Source organism: Copidosoma floridanum, unplaced genomic scaffold (assembly GCF_036245765.1).
Source record: "Copidosoma floridanum isolate Cflo_tuat_1 unplaced genomic scaffold, Cflo_Japanese_pri ptg000013l, whole genome shotgun sequence".
Classification (NCBI taxonomy): domain Eukaryota; kingdom Metazoa; phylum Arthropoda; class Insecta; order Hymenoptera; family Encyrtidae; genus Copidosoma; species Copidosoma floridanum.
Window position 1 is genome coordinate 10,151,606 of NW_028321890.1, and position 15,737 is coordinate 10,167,342.

The 15,737-nt window shown below is 27.9% G+C and overlaps 1 protein-coding gene across 1 annotated transcript; it reads left to right on the forward strand.

Annotated features, from left to right (window-relative positions):
• The first annotated feature begins 4,156 nt into the window (after positions 1-4,156).
• pck (Claudin superfamily protein pickel) lies at positions 4,157-11,818 on the forward strand. The gene is made up of 4 exons (XM_014349653.2): positions 4,157-4,434; positions 4,499-4,565; positions 4,636-4,973; positions 11,327-11,818. The coding sequence occupies exons 1-4, from the start codon at positions 4,410-4,412 to the stop codon at positions 11,587-11,589; spliced, it is 693 nt and encodes a 230-aa protein (XP_014205139.2). The 5' UTR covers positions 4,157-4,409; the 3' UTR covers positions 11,590-11,818.
• The last annotated feature ends 3,919 nt before the right edge of the window (positions 11,819-15,737 follow it).

Below are 15,737 nucleotides of genomic sequence, written 5' to 3' on the forward strand. Positions count from 1 at the left end.
GGGATTGTTTAAAAATTATAAAATAATTACTAAGAACCACTATCTAAGTAAAATTTCAACCTTTTCTTGGTTACATAACAAAGACTGTTGAAAAAGTACATTTTTCACACTCCACTCTGTAACCAAATATGTTTCACCTCACTTATTAGAGTATCTAATTGATTACATCATGAGGTAAGCTTCATAACTTAAATTAATCAACTTTAATTAACGTTCATTCTTTTTTTCTTCAACTTAATTCTGAATTATTTTGAAAAAACTCAGCATTACAGTGTGTGAATATGTGAACATATCATTCCTGAGTTTGACAACACTGAAAAAAATTATATAAAAATATCAATCCAAATAAACGTTTATTTATTTGAATAAAATAAATATTCATGCTAATCTATTACACGTAACGTTATAAATAAATTTTTTACTTGCTGTAAATTAATATCGTTTGATTTGAATAAATGGTTATTTATTCAAATATTTTTTTGTTCATATTCAAATAGAGCTTTGTTTGGATTAACGAATGTTTTTTTCAAGTGGATACGAGATATGTTAAATTATAAAAATAATTTTTTTTTTATTCAATATTGATATTACTTAAATAAAGCTATTTGTTTTTTACAATAATAAATTTTATAAATAAAATATTTAACTAGATTAATCAGTAATCTCTGATTTTTTAATGAATTTGTAAGGAAATTAGATTATACTTGCCATATCTCAAAACAAATGGTTACTTTTAGTTTGTTTTTGTTTTTAAGTGTATATTATACTTGGAACTATTAGTTTCGTATTTCTTGACCTTTTTTTTATTTTTTTTTTTTTTTTTTTTTGAGGGTTTAACTCTTTATTTGTATATTTAAAAATTTTCACAATGAAATTTCGACCTTAATGATTTCGGGGGCGTTTTTTTGAAAGTATTATTTATTAATTTATATTGTGTTGCGGCAAGTTTAATATGTCTATAACTATACAATAATTTTTTTTCATTAATCTATTATCAACTTCATTCACTCTACAGCAGTAAATAATGGTGTCATGGGGTATTGGTGCTGATTGTCCCTTTTAACTCGAATTCTTATGGAGAAAATCCGAAATTTCGATGACAGCGGACATTTTTTTACTATCGCATCTTTTCTTGTGTTTTCATCTTAACGTATGCTGCAACAAATCAAAATAAAACTATAGATCTGTTCTAGATTACGATTTCACAACTTCGAAGGACTTACAATTCATTAAAAAAAAACAATTAATTTCAATTTCAGAAACGCTTCAGCAGTTTCTAAAAAAATTTTTATTTAACACACCAAGCTTACCTGACTTGTTGCTTTTGTTCAAAGGTACATTTTATGGGGATATTATAGGTTTTAGGAAAATATTAATGATCTGTTGAAGTAATTTCTTATTTGACTATTACACGAAAAACCAAATATTGCTATTATATAATAATTGGTTACCTAGATGGTTGGATTGAAAAAGGTCTAGATTTACACATTTGCAGCATATTATCAAGGACAATTCGGACAAAATTAAAGTTTCATGATTTATCGACGGAGTTAGTTAACATTCTATCTGTATGATTAGCAGTTTTATTGAAAGTACAGTAATATGCGTGTATTTTTTACTTATGACACACGGTAAGAAAAATGGATAGTCAAGCGATGTCTTATTTGTCTGTCGTCCAATTTTTCGTTTTTCTCTTTAAACTCCAAATGATATGTCATCAAATTTAGGCTTGATTTATCATTTAAAATGATAAAATTGTTAAAGAATACTTTTTTAAAGAAAGAGCTATTGTTTAATATTGGGGCGAATTGCCAAAAAGTTTAAAATTTCGAATTTCAAATGTAAAAAAAACTATAATTATTTTTTGAATTATCGTAATTGATTATTTAAAGTTCATATTTGTTAAAAAATTAAGCGACTTCTAGAATTTACTCATCTTTTTAACCCTACAAAAACTACAGAAACAATGTGTAATTTAAGTCATTTATACTGTTGATGAATAATTTTTAAGTGTCATTACTAATAGATTTGATTATTAATAAATTGGTCTTTTGTACGCAGTGTTTTCAGGTTTAAGAGTATATTAATTTTATTTGAGATACTTGATTTTAATAAATTTAAATTTTCCGCCAAGCAGGTAAACATATTTTTCATAAGCTAAATCATTGCAGTCCCCATTTTTTTACTAGAAGGCCTAGAATTTATAAACACAATTAACAGTACGCAATAAGATTTTTTGACAATACTTAAATTTTATTCATTATCTTATACTTAAAAAAATTGCCATTTTATAGCCTTAGTAGCTTAGTGGATTAAAGCATCACATTATCTAACAGAAAATTAACCAATGCTATAAAATTAATAAACGCATTACAAAAACAAAAAAATTAGTAAATAGTAACAAAATAGATTCAGAAGTTGTGACAATGCTAAACCTCAGACTTTAAAAAATATAATGTTGTATAAAATAAATTTTGATAATGTTAATTTTGATAATGAAGAAAATGAAAACAAAAACAACTGTAAACATTTTAGAAAAACTTCAGGTGTAGCCAAGAATATGATTCAAACTGGCGATAGTTCGACTATACAATGTCATGTAGTTTTTTTGATAAGACACAAAGAAATTATTGCAAACATAAAAAAATTCTGAAATCATCAAGACCTTGCTATTTATTTTCATACGTATGAAGATCGATATCGCAGATTTGGTCCTCTAAAATTCATTTCATTTCTCTATGATAAATAAGTAGGAAGGCAATTACGTAAACTTGTATAGTTAGCTAATAATAATAAGTTGTACAATGTATGTAAACACGCTTATACTTTAAAAAAATTAAAGGTAAACCAATGAAATATAAAACTAGTAAGGAAATTGTGATACCGATTCCTTTCATCAAAATATTTTTAAAATTGTATACTTCTAGATACTACTTAATTAAAAAACTTGAAAGAAAACATAAAAAACATCAAAATGTATCAATGACATCTAATACACAAAAAGTTACAATTTACAAACGCATGCACGAAGTCTCATCCGACACAAAAAAATTTGTAATTACTGAATTTGTGTGGAATCTATTTTTATCTTAAGAATATCTTCTTCATTTTGGTGAATAAATATTATGAGTGTAAAAATTTTTTTTGAAATACGTCTTTGGAAGAAATCATTTAGAAAAATTCCTTATTATAATCCCTCAATTTTTTGCCACGCCAAATTCCTAAATTTTGCTGAAAAGTGCTGATAAATCACTTTAGTATAGTGATGTACTAATATAATATAACATGTAGGGGTACATAGTCTAATTATAGAGGGTTATAGTTATCATTATATAATTAATTAATATGGTGTGGTCTCTTAACAAATTTTGGTCTATTATAGGTTAAACAACTTGATTTATTTTTAAATGTATGATTAATAACTATACTAACATCGTTTGTAGAATTATTACTCGGACCCTTGATATTATAGGCATAGCGCTTGTGAGTTTTTATCAGGTCAAGGATACCACTACTACGAGTATTAATCGGTTGTAGTAAGCTCCGTTTGATGATTACAATTTTCAGATCAATTTGTAGTAGTTTTAGAGGTCTTAGGCATCAGCACATGCTTAACTTAGCTGTCTAATCAAACAGCGTTTGTTGCAGTTGAAAACCTTTTAATTACTCTAGTACTTGTAGGTACCAATGTACGATTTTACGAGAACTTACAAAAATATTATTTTCAAATACTCTTACATAATAATACACAAATGACTATAACTTGTTCTGATTTCCGAATAAATGTATGGAATTTAAAAAAATATTAAGAAAACCAAGACGTTTTTAAGAATATTTTGTAACTTTTCAAAAATAGTCTGTTAATTTTTGTTAAATAAAGTATACACAAGTTAGAAGATATTCTAAAGTGTATTCTCAACGCCTTTGACTTCCTCACTTTTTTCCATTGCGATTCAATAGTTGAAATTTTGAATCCAAACCAAAGTAGCGTAAAAAGCAACATGAAATAGGTATACTGGCAAACAAAGGGTGCTCTATTCACATGGAACTGCATGCCATCGCATCTGTTGAAGCAAGTGTGTGGGTGTGTAAAAGCAAGCAAACTCGCTTTTATCTGTCTCTTTTACACTCGAATACTGGTACCTTACTACAGCTCATTCAACGACGCCACCATATACCTCCAACGTAGAGACGAAACTCGGAAAACACCAGTGCATGCGGCCATCTCAATCCCCACTAAGCATTTATGAGAAATAGCGCAGAGGAATGAGCAATAGTCGCCACTAAGGCGTGGTCGAATCAACAAGTTCAGTATTAAAATTTTAAATGTTATCCTACAAGTGAATACATAGTTTATTTGATATTTATATTTTTTTAAGAAAGAACATACATTCAATCATCATACCAATATGTTGGATTATCCACGGGCATCCAGTAAGTGTAAATCTATTGTTAATAGTCATGAAAATCTAACCTATAATGAATAAAACATTTGTAGATGCCGTGAATGTCGGAGGTTCGATTACATTTGTAGCAGGTATATTGTTACTTATGTCTCTTTGGAGGTAAGCATTATCATTAAACATACCTTACATCAGCTAACTTTTTTAATATTAACGAAAATAATTTTTTCAGCCCTTATTGGATGCAATCATATGAAGAAACATTCAGTAATTTCAAAAATATGGGAGTCTGGCAGTATTGCTTTGAAAACTTTCGTTATCCATACTTTCAATTTGACAAATTATTTAATGGTTGTCATAGTGTTTATTCAGAAGAATACTACGTCATTAGAGAATGGCTACTTCCAGGATGGCTGTTGGTAGTACAAGCATTTGTAACTACAGCATTTTTACTTTCTTTCTTTGGACAAACAGTATTAGCAATGATCCTGACAAGGTTTCCACTAAAATTTGTTTTGGAAAATGAATGGCTCCTTTCAAGTACAGTTAGTATTTGCAACGGCATTGCTGGTAAGTAAATGTAATTCTGAGTATCAAAAGCATGCTATGAAACTAGTGATAGATAGTATACAAATTTATATATTGTTATTTAAATTAATATTTTAAAACACCCTATCAAATTACAATTCATTATTATGAGGAGTTGGTCTCTTAAAAAAAAAAAAATAATTACACTCCATGACCACGAATTTTATTAAACTTTGGGAGATAGTTTAGATGATTTTAATATGAACAATCACGACTAAACAGACACAGTATGGCTGAAACTGTACACAACACGCTTACTTTTATTTTTTTCATAGTTGAAACATTGCTTATCCAACATTTTTTAGCATAACTTATAAGGTTCATTTCAGTATGACTGCATAAATACCTGTCTCATATGTCTTATACCACATAAAACAATGTACACTTATCCCATTTTTAATAGTTCAGTCGAATGAAAAAAAAAAGTATACACATATAACGCCAAATGGTGCACCTCTAAATTTTTTTAGGAAATTACATCCAACTATAGTGTCCTATTTGTTTTTAATATAAATACATCTTTGAAATCTAATACAGGAATTTAAAAATAACAATAAAAATATTTATCAACAATTAGATGCTTATGAAGTTTTGCAGTAGTCAAACAGTTACCACATTATTCTGAGATTCGGTAATTTTTCATTATTATAAATTTGAGTTAATAAAAAAATACTACGTATCAATTGGCACAAATTCTTTAGATTGTAGGTATTTCTTAAAATTTTGTTTTTATAATAAACTGTAATACTTTTATATTTTTCAATCAATCAGCAGCCTTTTTTTGTACGCAAGTAGATTTATAGTAATTAGTTCTGTCTTTTCTTCTTGAAAAATTACTATCAGTTAAAAAGTGATTTTAACAATGTAAAGATGTGCCTCATTCTTTTGTCAGAGAAAAAATATAACATCAATCATTTATTCGCGACGTAAAAAGAATTTTTTACCTAATAGGTCTCATAGTGTACGTATGAACGTGATAGAGTTTTTTGAGTAACTGTTAACCAATTGAGCCCAAACTTTGTAGACATAATTTTATGCGTTACACGGTTATCCTAGCATGAAACGGTAGACAATAAAGAGTCAAATCCAAAAGTTGTAGGGCAAATTGAACCAACATTTTTCTATTAACTTTTCAAATTAAAGCTTTTTCCGTAGTGCCATCTTAACACTATAAGCCGTAAAAATCGTTTTAAAAGTGTTAAAACTTATTCTATAGCATCTAATTTTTGTGCATTACTTTTGCAAATAAAATGTTGAATGTAAAAGTTTTAGATCTTATAAAAGTACCTTTTTTTTGTATTGACCCTTTTTCTCCATATTTTCCTAACACTTTAAACACTGTAATTGAATAAAAATAGCTAAAATATGGTTTAATAGCATATAACTTTTTTACGTTTTACTTTTGGACTAAGTTCAAATATAAAACTTATAAGTTATATTTATTTTCATTGTTTGTCGTTTGTTATTATTGTTTACAATCTTGTATTAATACAGAAGATAATAATAATCGTTATGAAATACCCAAATAATTTTTTTCCAGCATGTAATTTATTAGTTTGTGTGATATATTCTGGACAAATATTGTGCTAATAAGTTTTATATTAAACATATTAAATAATATTAAACTTGTTTAAATGTAAGATTAAACCATCAACATGGTCTCCGAATTGAACTCTTCAATTTAAATCACACTTTTACTCTGAAAATCTATGCATCAATCGTGCGTGCCTTACATGCAAGACGTGATAAATTTAGCCACTTGTTTTTTTTAAACTGTCTTCTCAAAAAGTAGTGAGATCCACAACGAATCTTTTCCAAACTTCAACATACTCAAATAATTGTTGTAGCTCATAAGAATTATTTTGTTGCAACACATAATCCATCAACAGCAATATCTGTACATTTGAGGCGAAGAAATATTGCAGATCTCACTAGTGACTAGCTCAGTAGGCTGTCGCGGTAACCCAGTAAAAAAAAATCTGTTTCTCTTTTAATTTTCTATCGATTTGAGCAAGTGAGATTATCACAAACCAACTTTTCGTAAAGTTCTCATTTAAAAGAGAGCAAACATCGTCATTCGAATTTACGAAGATTGAGTATCATAGCTTCAACATTTTTTAATGGAACTCCTTCATAATTTAGGAGTTATTTATACTTATGTCGATCTTACATTACGCCTAAAGTATTTGTTATAAAACTAAAAATGACATCACAAAATGAAGATTGAATTCAACTAATCAGGTCGTGAAAATATAGTGAAAAAATAGACTCGAAATTTCAGAATAGACGTTTCTGAAAATACTGTAGGCTTTAATATGCAAGGAAAAATTTTTTTTTATTTTGCAACATTAACAATTACAAATGACTCAGTGATTTTCATGTTACATAAACAAAATCGGTTTTATGTAGAAGTACTTAGTTATACACAAATTCAAAAAGAAAATGCGATTCACTATGAAAATTGTTATTAACAAATTAGTGCTTTTCGTAACAGTTTAGTTCTCACTCAATAAAGTAAAAAAAAATTTATTTTCGCTATTTTAAGTATGAGACCGGAGATACTACGCTCCGTTGCATACATTTTGGGGTTATAAAGGTAGCATTAAAGAGCGATGATTAAAAGAGATTTTAAGCTATTGACCTTATTCACTATTTTTGATGCGTTGACTACAGAACAATGTGTAATACAGCGTTGGACTTAAAGTATATTTTGATTAACTGCTTTGCTTGCTTGAATTCCTCTCATTGTTCTTTATTGTAATTTTTACCATTATTGACCACTTAACATAATTTTTCAAACTGTTTTTCACTCGTTGTTGCACGTTCAGCTTCTCTATTATTCTCCAAATATCCCTTAATCTTATCAGATGCTACTTTTCAACTTAAAAAGCATGTCTATTTTTGCCCTTTAAATACAAATTGCTTCCTACATTATTTTTTTCTAACTAATATTGAGCTTACATTATTAGAACGAAGTTCTTTATGTCGCGTTACTCGGGGGGCTGGAATTTTAAAACCGACAGATTTTTTTTTTTTTTGAATCAGAAATCTCTTCCTCTCAAGTTTCCCCCCTTACCCTGCCCCCCTCACCAACTGTTCTCTACACACTTCCCCTCTCGTCACTATATATGTATATCTATCAACCGTGCCGTGTTACTCTTCTGCACACCTTTACCCACTATTCCCCCTCACACTCCCAAGCAATTAATTGTTTAGCAAATTTTAATTTTATTTCCCCACAGTAATTTTTCTTTCACTTTGAATTTTTTTTCTTTTACAATTCTAAAAAAAAAAAAAAAAAAAAAAAAAAAAACATTTTCCAATAAAGAGATTTAAACCCTCGACCTTCTGCATGTGAGTCCTGTTCCTTACCCACTCTGCTACGAACGCTGCCGACTGTAGAAGTCGGTTTCTTGTACTTATCGTGTAATTCGTAACTATAACATTCCATTTTTAAATGTATTCACTGATAATACATTCAATTACGAATTTGTTTTATAAATTGTGTATTTGTATTCTAAATAATACATCTTAAAAAAAAAAAAAAAAAAAAAAAAAAAAAAAAAAAAAAAAAAAAAAAAAAAAAAAAAATTTTATTAGCATAAATATGGTTATGTAGATTAAATATAATAAGGCGCGTTATTACGCATTAAATATTTGTATTTTCATTAAACCTGAGGTTTTTTTGCATTACAGTAATGCTAATAATTACTGTTATAAATGAAAAAAGGTAATGAAATTAAATATGGAAAAAAAAGAAACGAAATATGAAAAAATGAAATATGAAAAAAAGGAAATAATGAAATTAAATGAAAATTGAACAAATAAAATAATATATTAAAAAATAATGAAATGAAATATGAAAAAAGAAATGAAAAAAAAGAAAAAACAAAAGAATGAATATAAATAGAAAAATATTAAAAAAAGAAATAAAGGAAATACAAAAGAATGAAAAAAAAGTAATGAAATTAAATATGAAAAAAAAGAATGATATATGAAAAAAAAGGGAATGAAAAAAAAAAGATTAAATATGAAAATAAGAAAGAAATTAAATAAAGGAAATACAAAAAAATGAAAAAAAATGTAATAAAATGAAATATGAAAAAAAATAAAACAAGAAATGAAAAAAAAAATAAATAAAACAAGAAATTAAAAAAAAAAAAATAATAAAAAAATAAAAAAAAAAACAACAAACCAGGGGGGATAAATGGGTCATGGGACCCACGGTAAGAACGAAGTTCTTTGAACATGACGAGTATAAAAACACAATTTCTCAGGTAACAAGGGGGTCGCCAGACCCATTGAAAGAACGAAGCTCTATAAACGTAAATACTGCATTCGTGTAGTTCACTAAACAAAAACTTGAAAAACGAATAAAAAATAAAAATAAAAAAAATAGTTCAGTACTCACGATGGTTGAACTTCGTGAGTACTGTATTTATGCACGACGTTCTCACGAAGTTCAACCATCGTGAGTACTGAACTATTTTTTTTATTTTTTTTTTTTATTCGTTTTTCAAGTTTTTGTTTAGTGAACTACATGAATGCAGTATTTACGTTTATAGAGCTTCGTTCTTTCAATGGGTCTGGCGACCCCCTTGTTACCTGAGAAATTGTGTTTTTATACTCGTCATGTTCAAAGAACTTCGTTCTTACCATGGGTCCCATGACCCATTTATCCCCCCTGGTTTGTTGTTGTTTTTTTTTTTATTTTTTTATTATTTTTTTTTTTTTTTTAATTTTTTTCTTTTTCTAAGCAACCTCTCCCCTTTTTTGTATGCATTCTGCATGAATTTTATAGTGTGTGATTAATACTGTTAAGATTTTGTAGATGTCAGCTTTTTTTTAAACATCTCTTTTTGTATGTTGGGATTATTATATCTTTTCTATTCACACACAGAAATAATTTTAAAGTTTATTTAGGCTTGCTAATTAACTTTCCTCTTTATTCCTCTCCGAATTTTCGTTTTTTCTTCCTCTTTTTTACTTCTCTTTCTGATAACTCAAAATCTTTGAAGCATTTCCTAAATTACCCTACTTTTTCCTCTTTTATTGTATTTAAATTTTTAAAATGACTTTTGTTCATCCGTAATCATATATTGAATTTTTTTTTTCCTCGTAATTTACCAACATATTATAAATTATTGAGAAACTTGTTTGCTTCATAAATGTATTCTTTTTTTATTTTTCTCAACGTTTTTATTTATAAATTGTCGTCCTATAGTATCAATTTCCAGCAGCACTTTTCCTCTCTTACTACTGATTTTTTGAGCATTTTTCTTCTTCACCATCAATTCTTCTCCACTCTTTGTTATAAATGATTTTAAACTTTAATTGACCATTTTTTACCTCATTTTCTTTTACTATACTTTTTCTCCTTAATAACCGTTTAGTTTTGCTTTACACACTCTTTATGTAACTCTTAATAAGTGTCTTACAACTGTTGGCAGATGCTTCGAGCATATAAAGATTGTATATCAAAGTCCTTTTTAACACTGGTATTGACAAAATTACACTTGATAAATATTATCTATCACGTTGTCAAAACGTCATTTTTTATTTACAAATAAATATATGAATAGCATAATACTCAATTTTTTTAATTTCTATCTTACTTCCACTTACTGTTTTTGGATACATTGTTTTGAATTAAATTTTATATGTTATTAACTTATTGCTCTGACTCCTACATAATTTCATCTGACGTATTAGGTTCATTGCAGTATTTGAGAAATTTTTCAATTGTTTATAATGTTTTTGATATTAATTACCAGTGAATGAATGCGTTCTTCAGTACAACTTGAAAAAAAAAATTTTTCTTAAAGTCTTTTTTTTATAATTTTTTTCATCCGTACTGTAGTCGTGACATAAATGACTAATAATCGCATGATATGATATCTTATTCGCAGATTTTATAAGATGATAATTGATACCGACTATACTCAAATGATGTGGTGCGTTGTAGTAGAATAATGTCTAACATTAATTAGTGTAAAGAAAACTTTAATGGTTTAATATGTTTAACAAAATATTAACAAGTTCAAGATATTTTAATTTAATTCATGAGCTGCAATATTTTGAAAAGAAAAATTATATCCTAAAGTTTTATTAAAATTCATTATTAGAAACTCAAAAAATCTTCTTGTGACTTAAAACCACTTTCTAGTTTTTAATAAAAAAACAGCACATTTTTTCTTGATTACTAATCTAAAAACTAAGATTAAGTCTCACACGAACCATCAGCTCCTAAATGTTCAACGAAGTTTCAAACTAAATATACAAACACTTGACATAAATAATTTTTTGACGAATAATGATCCATGTATAAATTTTAGCTACATTGCTGTTTCTTTCTGTAATTATTTTTGGAAGTCAGTGTCGGAGAAGAGATTGGTTGATGTATCCCAACTTTAATCATCTGTCCTGGTCTTACTGGTTAGCTGTTATTTCGTGTTGTATGCACATAGTTGGAGCCTTTTTGCTCTACTTGGATGCTAAAGCTAGTTATGGAAGACGAAGAGAATCTCGAAATTTAATAATGCAAATGCAACCAAATCCTCGAACTCAACAAGGACTGCAGCGAACAAATTATTTATAATATATTTTTTACACTTTTCGCATTTTTTATGTTTATAATACCATATTTATAACTCCATGTTATTGGAAAGAAAAGTCCGTCCACTTTTCAGCTTTATATGTTATCAAGATACTTGATAGTATATGTATCAGTATAAAAAACTGAAATTTTCATTGCACTAGTACAAGTTTTATATGATGAAACTATTCCGTCCGTCGATTATAAGAACTTGACTGTTAGTATTTAAATATTTTTAATGTTTCATAAATTTCATTTTAATGTTTATTACTATTATATTATCAATTATATTAATTAAAAAAACTTATTTCTCTTTATGAAACTAATTTATTTGATGTATTGTAAAATGTGCTTAATATGTGCAAAGTAGGTACTTCATGAGAACTAAACCATTTTGTATTACTTTCAGTAAACTACAACTTTTTGCGATCCGCCAATTTCTACATTTTAAGCATTAGTTTCATAAAAAAATCTATCAAAAAAATGTACTGGATAATTTTTATTTTGTACACATAAATATATGTAATTTCAATACATAAACAGGATTTTTGCTGATTTGTCAAATTAAAACTGCTTTAGAGTTAAAACAAGTATTTATATACATTAAATTAGTAAGCCTCTTATTTACGGCAAATAAGCATTCATATTATATATACTGTTCAGCGGCTTTTGTTTTTGAATGTACTGTTGAGGCGTTGTATTTTCAACCAGAGCAAATAGTGTAACTAAGTCCAACCAAAGTTTTAAATTGACTTTGTGGAATAGATGTCAAAAATTAGTTGACAAAATTATTACTTACGGGCCATTTTAATTTTATGCAAACAACAATGTCAACTTCATGAGGTAGATAAAATTAACATAGTTATTTTTAACCAACTGTAAGAAATGAAAGCATTTGAATTGTCTGCCAAGTACAAATAATTTTTATAAACAATGAATAAGACAACACAGTTTTATTTCAAATTTACGTATGTCAATGATTCTGTGAAATATTTCAAAAATTTAAATCACTGCACATATCATCCAATCTTTCTCTGAAAAATAAAATCGATGCAAGTGAAGACACCATAAGAGTAGCGGTTATTTCACATGACATAGCAGCCAATGACTTTTGCGCAGGTTCTAAAGCTGTACAAGTTAGAGCACAACATGTATCTAAGCAGCACACGAATTAGTCCGAAAATGTTTTTTCCCTTTAAGGATGACATAAATGGTGGAGTCCTAACATTGTACATACAGCCCTCCGTAGCCAAACAATATATTGTTTATATTAAATCGAGAGCAACTTGAAAGACTTTTTTGGAAATGTGTTTATCAATTAAAAGATTTTTGAAAATCATCTAAATCTTAAATTTTGTCATAGGTGATGATACTGGGAGAGTTTTTAATTTTCAAGCTAGACAAGATTATGTCCAAGTTGAATGTACAACAGGATTTGTGCTTTCATCTGTATTAGCTACCAGGGCACATGAACTCGTCCAAATAAATGGTAGCTGGCCTGCTGGAAAATCTCCGACCGTTGGCGCTGGATTTTGGCAAACACTGCCAGTAAACTTCCCAACCCCCCCTCTTTTTCTAGATTTACAATGGTTTCTAAAATTCGCTGACCTGTTTTGAAGTAAGAGTAAGGACGACCAACTGTTTAAGCTTTATTACTGATTCTTTAGATTATTTTGAATCAAAATTATCATCTCGTGTGACATGAAAGAAAACAACTTTGTAAAAGACTGTGTATAACTTTTGTAAAATACACTGTCTTGTTTATCCAGGCTCATAACACAACTGAAAATTTTTTTTTTTAACCATAATAATAGAAAAAACAATAATTCCGAGAAAGTTAAGACATATCTATGAACTCCTTTCACTTGCTCCTTTGTTATCATTAATAATTCTAAGGTTTAAAACTTAGTATTTTGGAGCATGGCTATTTATTTAAGTAATCATCAATACATATGATCAAAATTTCGCCGTCATGTTGATGGCCTCTTCAGGATTAAAAAACGTGCCGGTGTCAAGACAGCACGTAGAAAGGACACTCATGACGCCTAAATTTCGAGGAAGGTTTTATAATGATGAAAAGAGTACTCTTTAAAATTTATTATTTGGAGCCCTAAAACTTTCTTTAGTAATTTTTGTTTTAAATTACCTTGAACATAAATGTAAAGAGCACTTCTTGCTGTGTCACGCAAAACATTATGTACATCCTCGATAATAGATTCACCATCAAACCACTCAAGCCCGTAAAAATAACACGTTAAATAGCTATTTGTAGCTAAAAGTTCTTTCTCATTTAATACTTTTTTTTAATCGATTCCATTTTTTCTTTATACCTAAGATCTGTTTATGAATTTTTTAAATTATAATTTTTAGGTTTAACACTCGGATTACAATAATTAGTGTTGTGTCGTGTACTATAATCAGTTTTCAAATAAAATTTTTCGATTTTAATTTTTTCTTTATCCATTTAATCGGTGGGCTGAAGTTGAAAAATTTTTTTTGTTACGTTTGTGTTTTCGTCATCGAGTTACTGATTGATTCTGTTTTATTCATTATTTTGTCGGTTTCGAATTTTGTTTTATTTCTTTTATTGCTTTCTTTAATTTTAAAACAATCGTCTGTTATATTTCTTATTTTATCTAATTCATCCTAAAAATAAGCTCTTGACTGTAGGGTATCAATCACTTCTATTTCTTTCTCGAAAATTTTTTAATATGTCTGTTTCTTCTTGAACATTACCCGTATCAATTTCATTATCCCACAATCGTTCTGTGTATAGCTCAATACTTTCATATTGGCCTTAAATTTCACACTTGTAGTGAAACTTCCAGAAATTAAATAAATTGTCACAAGTTTCATTACAATTTTTGCAACTATAACTACATTGTATTCCAGCTTTTTTCTTTTAACACCGAGTATTTTTACAATCAGTTTCACAGACACATTATATCTGCAATCAAATTTACTCTCTTTTTTAATAACAATTAAGTCTTTAAAAATAATTTAATCATTCATTCATATGACTTAATAAGTTGAGTATTTAAACTTGGGCGAACAGTTATTACAAAACACTGTGAGTATTAATGTATCATATAAGTAACAATATTTAACAACGTTCAAGTATCATTTTAAAAGTTTTTTATAATACAATTGCAGCAGGGGAAGGATTCAAGTATTAAAAAATCGTTTATAGTATAAAATGTTTTTTAAGACATTATCATAGAACAACTCACCATTACCAGCAACTCTTTGCTGGGATTAACTCATATACTTAAAGGCAATTGTTACGAAAATTTTCAAAAACTTAGACAAGTAGTAGCACGTTAGTCTTCAAGCATAAATCTGAATACTGACCAAGTGTTTGAATGTTGAATGTATTTCAGACACTTTTAGCGTGCTCATACTCTTTATCAGTAATATGAGCTTCGCATGAATTGTTATACAAATCTTGTTTTGTTGGTAACTTTTTTTTCTCTAGTTTTTCAAAAGAGAATATATAATGATGAGGTTGTTTGATAAATAAATTGTGACTTTGTATTAAAGAATTCTCTATGTGTATTTTCTTTGTTATCTTTGACTGTAACATATTCAGATACCAACACTGTGTTAACTTTGAATGTTTCGTATTCACTAAGAGATTGTTGTACTTGGTTAAAAAACTGCTTTTTTGCGTCTTTAAAAAACTTTCTTAAATTAAAATATTTCAAGTTAACAACTAATGCTGTCATAAGTCGTCTTTCTAAAGTACTATTAACATCTTCGAGACTTACTATTTTATTGTTCTCATGAACAGGAAGTATTGTTGACGATATTACTGTTACTGTGGATGCCCCTGCAGCTGTACCTTTACCTTTATTAGAACATATTTTTGCTGCTTCCACTATTTCTAAGCGATAGTAAAGTAGCTGTATGAAAGTTTTCAGTAAATCTATAGTCGATCGAAATTTTTGCATTTCAGACGTTGTTAAATCATTATTTTTCTTTACTAAAAAAAATTACTTTTCTTAAGAACTGTGATACAGGTCTCTCATTAGATTTGAATATGAGCAGCATCATGTCAATCAATTGTTTGTTAATATGTTTGCCAAAAATTCATCACAATTTTTTACAATTTTTATTACTTTACAATTTATAAAATTTATACTTCCATTAAC